This window comes from Ovis canadensis, chromosome 4, assembly GCF_042477335.2.
Source record: "Ovis canadensis isolate MfBH-ARS-UI-01 breed Bighorn chromosome 4, ARS-UI_OviCan_v2, whole genome shotgun sequence".
Taxonomy (NCBI): domain Eukaryota; kingdom Metazoa; phylum Chordata; class Mammalia; order Artiodactyla; family Bovidae; genus Ovis; species Ovis canadensis.
In genome coordinates this window covers 121,709,122-121,722,082 of record NC_091248.1, presented here as the reverse complement: position 1 = coordinate 121,722,082, position 12,961 = coordinate 121,709,122, and the positions used below count along the sequence as shown (strand labels likewise).

Below are 12,961 nucleotides of genomic sequence, written 5' to 3'. Positions count from 1 at the left end.
TGTCCTTCCTCAGGTTAACTACACTTTTTATGTATATGATTTCGTATATTATATACTTGTTTCTAAAATCTCAATAAAAGAAATTATAGATGTTTCAGAAGTTGGACTGGTTAAACTTTTAAATGGTACCCCATATATACGCAGTAAAATTTCTCTCAAACTGTTTGCACGGTATCAAAAAAAGAGCTTGAAACATAGCTTTCCTTGAACAGTAATACCTTGGCGTAGAAACACCTTCATTTATATCAGTGTAAAACAAGACCTTTAGTTGATCCTTCCACTGAGTACCTCCAGCACTCAAAGGCTTTATGTCCACATGTCATAAGTCCAGCACGTAACATTTTAACCAGTCTTGAAAGCAATACTCTCCTAAGAACAATGTCTCACACAATTATTGGCACATACATTATTTTAAATAAGTCTAAAATGTGAAAATGGTTTTGCTCCTAATGGAAACAAAATAACCTTGTACAGTGTAAGAACCACTGGTCCAAAGTAAGATTTATGACTCATGATTACAAACAATATGACCAATCAAGATAGCAAATGACGTTTTAAAAAATATTATCAGTTCACATGAATGGAGACCAAGCAAGTAGTAGAAGTTCTATTACCGTAGTGCTTAATTTCTCTGAACATCCTGCTGTGACATAAAATGTTCCTGCATTAAATACCTTAACCTAATTCCTCAGCTGCCTACCCAGCATAACCAGTACACATTTTGTCATCACATTCCTGGTTGCCAGGGTAATGCAGTTAATGCTTCATAGCCGAGTTAAGTGGCAGAATTCACAGGCAAAGCTCTCTTCTCCAAGTGATGCTTATTATTCATCAAGCTGCTAGTTTCGATGTTAATCCAGATAACTGCCCTAGTAGTTTCTGCCAGGCCCCCATCACCTCCTTATTCCTTAGACTGTAAATCATGGGGTTCAGCATGGGTGTCAAAATGGCATAAAAGAGAGACATCAACTTCTCCTGAAGCACAGAAGGGCTGGGATTGGGCTGGATGTAAGTGAAAATGGCCATACCATAGCACAGGACAACCACTGTGAGGTGAGAGGCGCAGGTGCGGAAGGCTTTCTTTCTCCCCTCTGTGGACTGGATCTTTAGGATGGTGGAGATGATCCTGATGTAGGACAGGAGAACCAGGCAGAAAGGTGTCATCAGCAACCCAATACTAGACACCATGATGGCCACCTCGTTGGAGGAGGTGTCCACACAGGCCAGCCTGACCACAGCTAAGAGTCCACAGGATATGTGATCAATATATTTGTTCGTGCACATGGGCAACTGAAAGGTGATGCTGGTCTGCACGAGAGAGTTGACAGAGCCACTGACCCAGGATGTGATGGCCAGCCTAGCACAGAGCCCTCCGTGCATGATGACTGAGTATCTCAGGGGGTTGCACACAGCCACATAGCGGTCATAGGCCATCACGGCCAGGAGAACAAACTCAATCCCACCCAGGCCCAGGGAGAAGAATAACTGGGCTGCACAGCTCACGTACGGGATCCCTTTATATTCTGCAAGAAAATGCACCAGCATCTGAGGAACGATGCTTGTGGCATAGGAGACATCAACAAGGGAGAGGTTGGTGAGAAAGAAATACATGGGAGTGTGGAGTCGGCTGTCCAGTCTGATCAGAAGAACAATGAGGACGTTCCCCAGCAGGGTCAGCAGGTAAGTGACTGAGAACAGGACGAAGAGAGCGACCTGGGTGTCCCAGTCACTGGACAGGCCGAGGAGAATGAATTCTCTCACCCAAGTCTGGTTATCTGCTCCCATGAAAAAAAATGTAAGGATTAGTCTGCAGAGAGTCAGAAATAACAGAGTCTATTGAATTACAGAACGCTAAAAATCACTTTTATCAATACATACTGTATGAATTTGGGCACTCCTAGCCAGATGTTTCAGATCGCCCATGGGCCAAGATGACAGGCTTCCTCCTGACGTACATGGTACCCATTCTGCATCAGAGAGCAGGCCAGTACCTTCATAAGGACTTAATGTTGTTGTTGGGAGACCCAGTTAAAGCCTGAAGATGGTGTAGTACGATTTTAGGAGCTCCACATCTTTGCCAGCTTACCTCAGATTCTAGGACATGGGAAGGACAGTAGGTGACAATAATAAGTGAATTTTTAAACAGTGGAGAAAGGCTGGTGGGAAAGTGTCAAAACTTACCTTAAATATGTCAACTAGGCCCATCACGGTATAATAATAGATTTATACATTTCTGCTATTAAAGGAAATGTTGAAAAGAAGAAGATGCTTGTGAAAATATCTGAAATCAGAGAATCGAAGTTTGAAACCTGATTTTATGCACCGGCTCTGTGATTTCTGGTCCAGTGGCAAATTTTGCGTATGAGACTCACCAGTACATGTAAGTTCAAATGTAGGTAACTTATCAAGAAAGTACTTTGTAAACTGCTACTTGTAGTAGTACTTTATAGTAGCGTGAGTATTAGCTGTAGCATGATCTCTGCCTTGGAGTAAATAAAGTAGCAAGTATGATTTTCTCATGAACCCACCAGCCCTCCCCCCACAGCAATTTAGACACAAATAATACTAGAGACAATTTTTAATAGCACTGAGGGCTTAGGAATAGTTTGTCCCTTTGAGAACCTGGGGACCGTTTGTCTGACAGGCTTGTCTGTTTAGCCTCAGTGAGATACAATGGGATAGATGATTGTAATTGTATTTTGTTTTTTCATTTTTCTCCTTTCAACTTGCAGCTGGTAAAGGTCTACTGTTTTATATCGGCTCAAAATTAAGGAAATGAGAATATGGATGGTTTACTTTTTATTTATAAGAGAGAAAGGGAAGCAAATGCCTAGCAATCTTTCTTCATTGTCGAAGGCAGAGAAGGAGGTATGAACTCGTGTAAATGTACAGAGGAATGAAGCTGACTTTTTGCTTTCTTTCATCCAGAAAGTGCTTTTTTTCAGTAGAATTATATGCTATAATATCAATTTTGAATATTAATAAGAGGGCATTTGCATTTTTAAGAATATTTTTTATAGGACTGATTCATTCGTATTATTTCTCCACGGCTGCCCAATTCACTGACTTTCCTTTTCTTTCAGTGCACAAAATAAAGCAGGAGATAAGGCATTAAGAGGGCTTGAGGGCAGAAACAGAGCTGCCTGTGTTATCGGCAAACCCTTAGGGGTTGGGGTAAGGTCTCTGAGCAAAAAAACTGAATACTGTCTGAGCTTCAATACTGTCTGAGCTCTTACCTGTGCGAAAATTTAAAAAGGAAAACCCTAAGTAAGGAAGGGTAACTTCAGATAGGAAGTCTCAAGCAGACCAGCAACATAAATTAGAGGATGAATCATCAATTACTAGGCCCCAGAGAAGAATTATCAATAGGAAAGAATCATCCATTGCAAACCTCAACAGGAAAAGATATACAGTATACACATTGCATCTCCTTTTAGAAACCGACTACCTCAGCAACTCAGCCAGGGAGAAACTGTCATCACCCTGGATTCTCAATTCTCTCCAAAAGACTTTGGTTCAAAGCAACCCTTCCCAACACCCTCCTTCTTCTCTATAAGCTTCCTCTCCTTTGTTTGTGGTACGTGACAATGGCTTTTGCTACAGCTTGCATGCCCTGAATTCCAATTCCTCTTGCTATTCCCAAATAAACCCATTTTGCTGGTAAAATAACTCCTTTATTTTGAGACTGAAAAGCTGATTAAGGACAAAACAAAGCACGTAGGTCTAGAAATGGCCATGTTTCATGATCCAGATACATACATTTTCCATAATGTCCACACACCTGCTGTCCACTACCGCCGTCAAGATACTTCCCGCACCACCCCTTGCTTTGCTTCTCTTCAACATGGTCAGGCTGAAAAGAAACATCTACTTGCCTCGAAAAAGGCTATCAAATATAATTCTGAAACTGCAAGAAAATATTTAACTTAAAAAAAATTGTGAACCATTGTTGACTATATAGCAGGCCTTCAGCAGAAAGTAGACATTTCTTTTTCTGCTAATTTGGCAAATATCTATAAAGTCTCATCTTGGCTAGATGCTGGTGTTTCAAGATGAATATTACACTGATCTGTGTTCAAGACCTAAGCCATCTATAGAAGAAATGACACAAAACAGGTCATCCTCACATCATTTTCCCCTCTGGTGTCTGCACAAGCCGCCTGGAGAACAGGGCAGCCAGTGCCTCCCTGCATTCCTCTTACTCATCCAGCACATCTCTCTACTATAGCTGTGTCTCTACAAACACAACTGAGGGACTGGGTCACCTCTCAGTGCAGGTTTGAGCTTCAGAGTCTAATAGTTTCTGCTTTGAATTCATTCCCTTCCACTTCCTGAAGCAAGCCACTTGCCCTCTCTGAGTCTCATAATTCTCATCTATACAATGCGGGTAATATTGGCCTACTGAAAGGATCACTGGTGAAGTTAAGCAGCTGAAGATCCAGCATTGCTACACTAATGACCAAATAGGACAAATACCCACTACTTGTTTATGATCAGTGATATAAGCTTTGATTCCAGGCTTTCTCTCTCGCAGGATCTTATTCTGCCTTTCAGCCTCTCTTTTCATCATTCTGGGGTCTTTCCTACTCCTGATAAACTCCTTTTCCTTCATAATAAAAAATAAAGAAATCTCGCAACATGGAGAGAGGAATCTTCACTATTTTCCATTTTAATTCTTTCTTTCACATCCAGCTTTCACACCAAGTTCTCAAATGATTGGTGTCCACTTGCTGGGTTCATTTCCTCAAAACATTCATCCTTTAAGACATGGAAATGGAGTTTTCATCTCCATTAATTGGTGGAAACACTCACTGCCTTTTAGGCATCAAACCCAGAGACTTTCATTTCTTTCCATTGCTAACTTTGAAGAACGTTAACTAATTCCTCTTTCTGACTTTTAACTCTGTCCTTCACTTCTGATCTGATTTTCCTCTAATCTGTTATTTCTCATCTGCACTCTTGGGTAAATTTCCTAAATTCTCCTACCCCAGTACTGTAAGAACGTTTCAAGTTTCTTGCTTACGATTTATACTCTTCTTTCTAGTTTTCCTTTCTGGAAGAGTTTGTGATTTCTGGGGCTTCCCTGGTGACTCAGACATTAAAGAATTTACTACAATGCAGAAGACCCGGTCTGATCCCTGTGTTAATCAGATCCTCTGGAAGAGGGCATGCAGCCCACTCCAGTATTCTTGCCTAGAGAATCCCATGGACAGAGGAGCCTGGCGAGCTGCAGTCCATGGGGTTGCAAAGAGTCAGCTGAGTGGCTAACACTTTCACTTTCACGTGTAGCTCACCCTCAATTCTACATTTATCTCCTAGCCTGTGTGCTCAGTCACTTCAGTCGTGTCCAACTCTTTCTCATGGACCCCCTTGTCCACCCCGCAGGCTGGAGCCCACCAGGCTCCTCTGTCTGTGGGATCTCCCAGGCGAGAGTACTGGAGTGGGTTGCATGCCCTCCTCCAGAGGATCTTCCTGATCCAGGGATCAAACCCAGGTCTCCTGCATTGCAGGCAGATTCTTTACCACTGAGCCACTGGGGAAGCCTCTTTATCTTCTAGACTTCCCTCCAAAGCTCCAGATGCTTTTCCCAACAGCTTAGCAAATGTTTCATGAATATCTCACCAAAATCTCAATTCCTCTCCCCACATGCTATATTCATGTGCTTCCTGACTTCACGTCTGACAATGGAACTAAAGTGCAGCCACTCGTCCAACACATCCTGATTGATTTTTTTCTTCCTCCTCACTACTCTGTAGAATAAATCCTCCTTTATTTAATCCCCAAATAAATCTTTGTTTTAATTACACATCTTCCAGCCTTCACTTAGTGTTCATTCACTTATGTTTGCCCTCATCAATCTCACTTTATGAAGTGTAACAGCTTCTTTGTAAATTTCCCTGATGGAAACTCTACCCACTCTACACATTCTACACACTGCCTCCACATCAATGATGCAAATTACAAATTTATTCACATCATTTTCATGGACAAATAGATCTATGATGACTAAATGTGCACAAAATTAAGTTCATCCTGATCAGAATTCCCACCCAATCCACAATCTTATCCCATCTTATTTCTAAATTTCATTATCTTTTAATTATCATAGTTTATTAAAATAACTGAAATATCTTTCACTGATATGTTACCTGACTATTTTTAACCCAAAGTACTATTCATTTTTAAACACCATGTCTTATTTCAAACTTATGAATATCTAAATGCACCTTTTACCCACACTCAATGTAGCCCCTTCTGGGAATCATTGGAGGTAAAGAAAATGGAAATAGCATCAGCATTTGGAAGGCCAAATTAAGGAGGAAATGTGTTCACTGGATGCTTCTAACACTCCCTGAAGTGAACACTTTCTCCATACTGCTTTGTGGTTCAGCCCCGATGGATCAGAGCTGAGTGTCGACCCTGGCCCACAGTGGACAATGAAGTAGTACCTGAGAATGCCCTTCATCCCTCACCACTCCTATCAGGAAGCCAACGCTTGGTCTTCTCAGCCCAGACTAATTTGTGGAATATGTAGCTCTCTAAACACGTTTTTCATTGAGACCAAATAACTAAGAGAACAATCTGGGAATATTTGTCCATTTGCCTGTATACACAGAACAACAAAAACCTCATAGTGCAGGGCTGGGCACACAACTGATATTCAAAACCAGAGTTAAACAATGACCACAGTCAAGAGCCTGATCTATCTGGCTCTTCTCCTGTAAAAATCGTTTTCTTCTCAGTATTGTTTTAGTTTTGGCTAATTCACATCTGTTCCAGGTTCATAATGCCCCTTTAATAAAAACAAAATCATATTTTACATCTTTTGCGTCATATAATGCTCACACTCAACAAATCTCAAATCATCTCTCTCCCTTTGTTTTGAGTTCTGCCATACTTATTAGGGTGAAAAGACTTCAGCATCGTTCATATCGCCGATCCTCTAATCAGATCAGTTCTATTTCTGACCCCGTGGAAGCCTCTACCTACACGTGACCCACTGTGGATATGTTAGAACTCTCACTCATTGATTAGTGCCTGACAAAACAGGCACGTCTCCTTCCATCTAGGTTTCTGCTGCTCTCTGAAGAGTACTTCCCCCCAACAAGGTGATAGGCCAGAGATTGGAGGGGTCAGCACTCCTTGGCTCCTGTGCTAAGATCACCTGGGACAAGTTAGTTTATGGGCGAAACTGCTGGGAAGTTCACAGATGCACCAGAATTGGCCCAGACACAAACCTAATGAGGTATGCTGCTGCTGCTGCTAAGTTGCTTCAGTCGTATCCGACTCTGTGCGACCCCATAGACGGCAGCCCACCAGGCTCCCCCGACCCTGGGATTCTCCAGGCAAGAACGCTGGAGTGGGTTGCCATTTCCTTCTCCAATGCGTGAAAGTGAAGTTGCTCAGTCATGTCCGACTCTTCACGACCCCATGGACTATAGCCTACCAGGCTCCTCCACCCATGGGATTTTCCAGCCAAGAGTACTGGAGTGGGGTGCCATTGATAGCAGTGGCTAAATTAGCAACGTGGGCAGACAGATTCCCCTCAGGAGCCTTATGCTTTAAAGTGTTAATTGCTGCCTCCACTCCAAAACCTTAAGGGCAGGGCCTTGGGGCTATGCCTCTTCTCACTGTGCAATCCAGTCCTCCTCAGATTGCAAGCCGCTGACGGCTTAGGTCATCTAAAAACTCACTGAAGCCAGTATTCTGATATTTTAGGATATTCTCCTACAGCCCAAACTGACTTTCTGCACGCAATCTCCTATCCTGGTGAACAGTGCCTAGGCCTGCATCCACCTGGTGAAAAGCCAGTTAGCCTCTTCTACTCCATGATGACCTAACTTCTCCTTCCGGAGACAGGAGAGCTGTTTTCATTCCCCTGAGAGATGCGCTGAGTTGGCTAAGCTGCCGTGAACACTGCATTTTGAATGGAACTGAGTATACGGCTCATGATAACTGCAAAGTATAGAAAGACTTAAAACTCCAAATAAAATACACAACAACAATAGTTTTATGGTCTCCATGGGAAAAAAAAAAAAGGAAAAAGAGTATCTAAGTCCTTAAAACAGAGTTTACTTTCTAAACCTTTTCAAATTTTTGCTAATTTATGAAAAGACTCAATGTAATTCTTACAGAATGCATTCACATTATCATTCTCTGATATATTCTTTAGACATCATGCATCTGTTAAGCGAACCATTTATCCATGTATTTATTCATCTACCGAGTCATATACCCAGTAATTCTTAACACCACCATTAACATAGCCACTTGTTTACCCAGCTGTCTACAATCAGCTCAATATTCACTTGTCCATTTGCTTAACTGCTAGTCCAACCATTCATGCATTCCCTCCCTCACATGCCAATTCACCTCTTCACCTAATACACATAAACCATTCGCCAGACCTTTTACTCACTCGGTATATCATCCTTCTGCGCATCACAGAGGTCACAGTCATCCACGGCTGAGTACAACAGCAAAACTGTGGTTTAAGGAGCCTCCAGGTGCTTCTGATTGAGTGAAACACTTCTCAGGTGTTTCTCGGAGATTAAAATTTAAGAGCTACCAGATCAGTTCACTCTGTAGATCATGGTCACATTAATCTTTCACTGCAGCACTTTATATTCCACAACTACTCACCTCACAATATTTGATCTGAAGTTTCCAATGAATTTAATCCCAGATCTCAATCATCTGCGAGAAAAAAAAAATTTAAGTCAAATACAATCTAAGAGTTTTCCTGCTTCTTTCCCATGTGAGCCCCCATGATTCTAAAATTCTTGCTATTCCCCAAATGGGAAATGCTCTCTCTTCTAATTAGAAAGTTTATTTCCTAGGTATCTACCTAGAAGTTGAAATAGTTCCTTCAAGAAGCATTCGTGACAGACACACTAATATATTATCATTGTTTAGGCTTGGGTTTGTAAGAAAGGCATGAACATAAATTATTTGTTCCAAATAATTTGGTTAAGGTGTTTTGAGAAAACTGGTTTGTCTGATTTAAAATGCCTTAGTTCGAAAATCATCATTTACCATTGTTATATATTTCTGAGCTGTAAATTATCATCCACCTCCCCCACTTTTTACTTTATCTGTTAAAAATCCTGTTAAAAATTGAAAATATTAATACTCTGCTGCAGGATGTCCATAATAGGAAGGCTGTGTCTGTTGCAGGGAGGAGGGGGAGATATAATATATGAGAACTATCAGTACTTTCTACTCAACTTTGCTGTGCATTTAAAAATACTCTAAAGAAAGAGTCTACTTAGATAAAGTAAAGTAACTGAGCTTGTTCTAGCTTCCACTTAGGTTGTAGAAAGCTGGAAAGAACATCGACTCTTTCCTAAAACAAGAGAAGTTTCGATAATCTACAAAATCATATCTTTGAAATCATCAGTAAAATGAGATTGAAAGGCAAACAAACATCATGAAATCTTGGGAAAGATAGGTCCATCCAGAAAGAGATAGGATGTGAGCTCTTACTTACCTGATGAGCCCATGGAAGGAAAATAGGGCACCCCTCCCCCCAACTAGCCAGTGAAAATTGCTTTACCAGACTGCTAAAGTTCGTGTGGGGTACTATGAGTATAGAATGGCTGAGAATCGTGGCAAAAAGAGAAGTTCCCACAAATTCTCAGTATTTTCTCCATAGACTTAGAACTGTCCTCACAAGAATATTTGGGGAAAAGTGGAAACAAGAGAAAACTTTCTTCCTAGGGTAGGTCAAGGAGAAGGCAGCTGCAGCCTCTGCAGTGAGCAGAAAGAACTCTCCAACCACCAAATCATCTCCATTATGGAACAAAAGCCTGAAGCCACGGGGGGAATGACTACAATCCCTGTTTTCCTCAGAGAAATCTTCCTACAGCTGAAGATTCATTAAAGAGGAAAACAGAAAAATAAATAAATAAATTCCCATGTGGGGGTCCTTGGGACAGGAAGCTACTCTGTGTTCAGATCATGAGTCATCTATCTTCTTACTCTGTAGAAGTGGCAAGACCACTGATACCTAACAATGAACAATGTTGGATTTCATGATCTCTGAAGAAGATTTAGCTTTGGAACCAGGGACCAGGCTTGATCACTCAAGAGCTTTTGTGTAGCAGACTTTTATTAAAGTAAGAAGAGGGACAAAGTTTCTGACATAGACATCAGGAGGGGGACAGAGAATGCCCCCCTTGCTAGTGTTAGCAAGGGAGTTACATACTTTTTTTAATTGGTTATTACAGTTAATCAAAAGAATGTCTCAAGATTGTAAAAATTTTACCAGACCCACTCCCACAATTTACATTTTAGGATAACAGGATTAGAACTTAACAATAGAAAGATCCTAAAAGACCCACTTCCATAGTATCTCTCTTGAATCTTGAAGTTGCTCTGTCTTGTCCAGCTCTTTGCAATCCCATGGACTGTAGCCTATGAGGCTCCTCCATCCATGGAATTTTCCAGGCAAGAGTACTGGAGTGGGTTGCCATTTCCTTCTCCAGAGGATCTTCCCAACCCAGGGATCAAACCCAGGTTTCCCACATTGCAGGCAGATGCTTTACTGTCTGAGCCACCAGGGAAGCCCTCCCATAATGTACATTCTAAAATACCAGGATTAGTCAGAAGGTTCTTGTTAAGGAGAAACAAGTCCTCGAGCAAGACACATTGTTATACTGACACAAAGCAATTTCTTTTCTCCGTGAGAGCCCCAGATGCCTTTCGCCTTCTCTAGGGCTCCAGACCCCTTTCTCCTCTTTGGGAACCCTAGACTTCTTATCAAGCTACCTAGGAATTGACTTTCTCACCACTAAGAAAGCCCCAACCCTGAGACATGGGGACAAAGGATGTGCCTAAGTCTGAGACAGATCCTGGACAACAGAGAGTTGTCCCTCCATCACCAAACTAGCAACAACTAAGAAACAAGTAACAGCAGTTTACCATGGGTTAGACATGGGGAAGACATTCTGGACGTGCAATCTCACAGGGTAACTTAAGACAAAGGGAGGGACAGGGACACTGGGGAAAACCCTCCAATGACTGAATGTCCCACAAGCTTAAAACTCAGCATTCAAAAAACTAAGATCATGACATCTGATCCCATGACTTCACAGCAAATAGATGGAGAAACAATGGAAACAGTGACAGAATTTATCTTCTTGTGCTCTAAAATCACTGCGATGGTGACTGCAGCCATGAAATTAAAGATGCTTGCTCCTTGGAAGAAGAGCTATGACCAACCTAGACAGCATATTAAAAAGCAGAGATATTAGTTTGCCAACAAAGGTCCATCTAGTCAAAGCTATGGTTCTTTTCCAGTAGTCATGTATGGATGTGAGAATTGGATTATAAAGAAAGCTGAGTGCTGAAGAATTGATGCTTTTGAACTGTGGTGTTGGAGAAGACTCTTGAGAGTCCCTTGGACTGCAAGGAGATCCAACCAGTCCATTCTGAAGGAGATCAGCCCTGGGAGTTCTTTGGAAGGACTGATGCTGAAGCTGAAACTCCAATATTTTGGCCACCTGATGTGAAGAACTGACTCACTGGAAAAGACTCTGATGCCAGGAAAGGTTGAAGGCAGGAGGAGAAGGGAACAACAGAGGATGAGATGGCTGGATGGTATCACTGGCTAGATGGACATGAGTTTGAGCAAGCTGTGGGAGTTGGTGATGGACAGAGAAGCCTGGTGTGCTGCAGTCCATCAGGTCACAAAGAGTTGGACATGACTGAGTGACTAAACTGAACTGAATAATAGAAAAAATTGAATTTGTTGTTGAGCTAAGGATAACCTTAACAACACAAAACTCAAACTCAGCTCTACCCATGAATACATTGATTCCCACAGTTTTCACAACACATGACTACAGGATAAACAGTACAGATGTGTCCATTTAAAAGGATAGTACTATTTATCTCATTGTACACACAAAATGCCCAGGTGCCAATCAAAATTAAAGGTCAGAGAAAAAGAAGAGGAAAATTATACTGTACTGAACAAAGAAATTTAAAAACCAGAATTAGATATACTTGGATTATAGGAACTACCATGCAGGGGTTAAAGCAACTCTCATAAAGAAGTAAAGGGTCTAGTGGAACAGATGGATGTTTTCATAAACGCTTGAGTAATTTCAGTAGAGAATCGAAACCTATGTGGAGGAATTAAATGGAAATGTTAAACAGAAAAGACACAGTCACAGAAACAAAGATTCCTTATACGTAGCCTTAATAGAGCCAAGAAACAATCAGTAAGAGTAAAGATAAACCAGAAAAATCAGCAAAACTGAAGCACAAGGAGAAAACAATATACAATGATAAAAGAGTCAAGAGCCTCCCAGGGCTGTAAGACAAGAAAACACTCTAACATACGTGAAATTGGAAAACCCCAACAGAAAACAGAGACAGAAGTATAAGAAATACTAAAGAGATAATGGCTGGGGGGAAATGAATGAAATCAAAGCACAAATCCAAGAAACTCAGCCAAATAGGATAACTAAAAAAATAAAAACGTAAACACATGACATTTTAATTGTATACAAGCCAAAAATACAGTGAAATCACTGAAGGCAGCCAGAGATAAAAGATACCCCACATAGAGAAGACAAACATCCGAATTAAAATGGAATTCTTCTCAAAAACTGTGCAAGGCAGAAGATAAGTGAATGATATCTTCAGAGCCCTGGAGGGGTGGTACGGAGGATGTCAACAAAGAATTCTATATGAAGAACAAAGACATTTTGAATGAAGGAAAAAATATAGGTACCCTAAAACAAAATGAACGAGTACATTTCTAGCAGTCCTAGGTCACAAGGAATGTTGATGGAATTCTTCAGACTTTCTTGAAGAAATTATTCCCATTATAAACCAGGAAATGTAAAAAATGGGATTATATATTGCATCATATCAGAAAGTGTGGGAGCTACTGAAGATTACTAGGGTTATGTGGAAAAACTGTCCAATCTGAAAAGATTCTGTGATAGCC

The 12,961-nt window shown here is 41.1% G+C and overlaps 1 protein-coding gene across 1 annotated transcript; it reads right to left on the bottom strand.

Annotated features, from left to right (window-relative positions):
* Positions 1-831: 831 nt before the first annotated feature.
* LOC138439759 (olfactory receptor-like protein OLF3) lies at positions 832-1,785 on the bottom strand. Its single transcript, XM_069588853.1, has one exon. The coding sequence runs from the start codon at positions 1,783-1,785 to the stop codon at positions 832-834; it is 954 nt and encodes a 317-aa protein (XP_069444954.1).
* Positions 1,786-12,961: the final 11,176 nt, after the last annotated feature.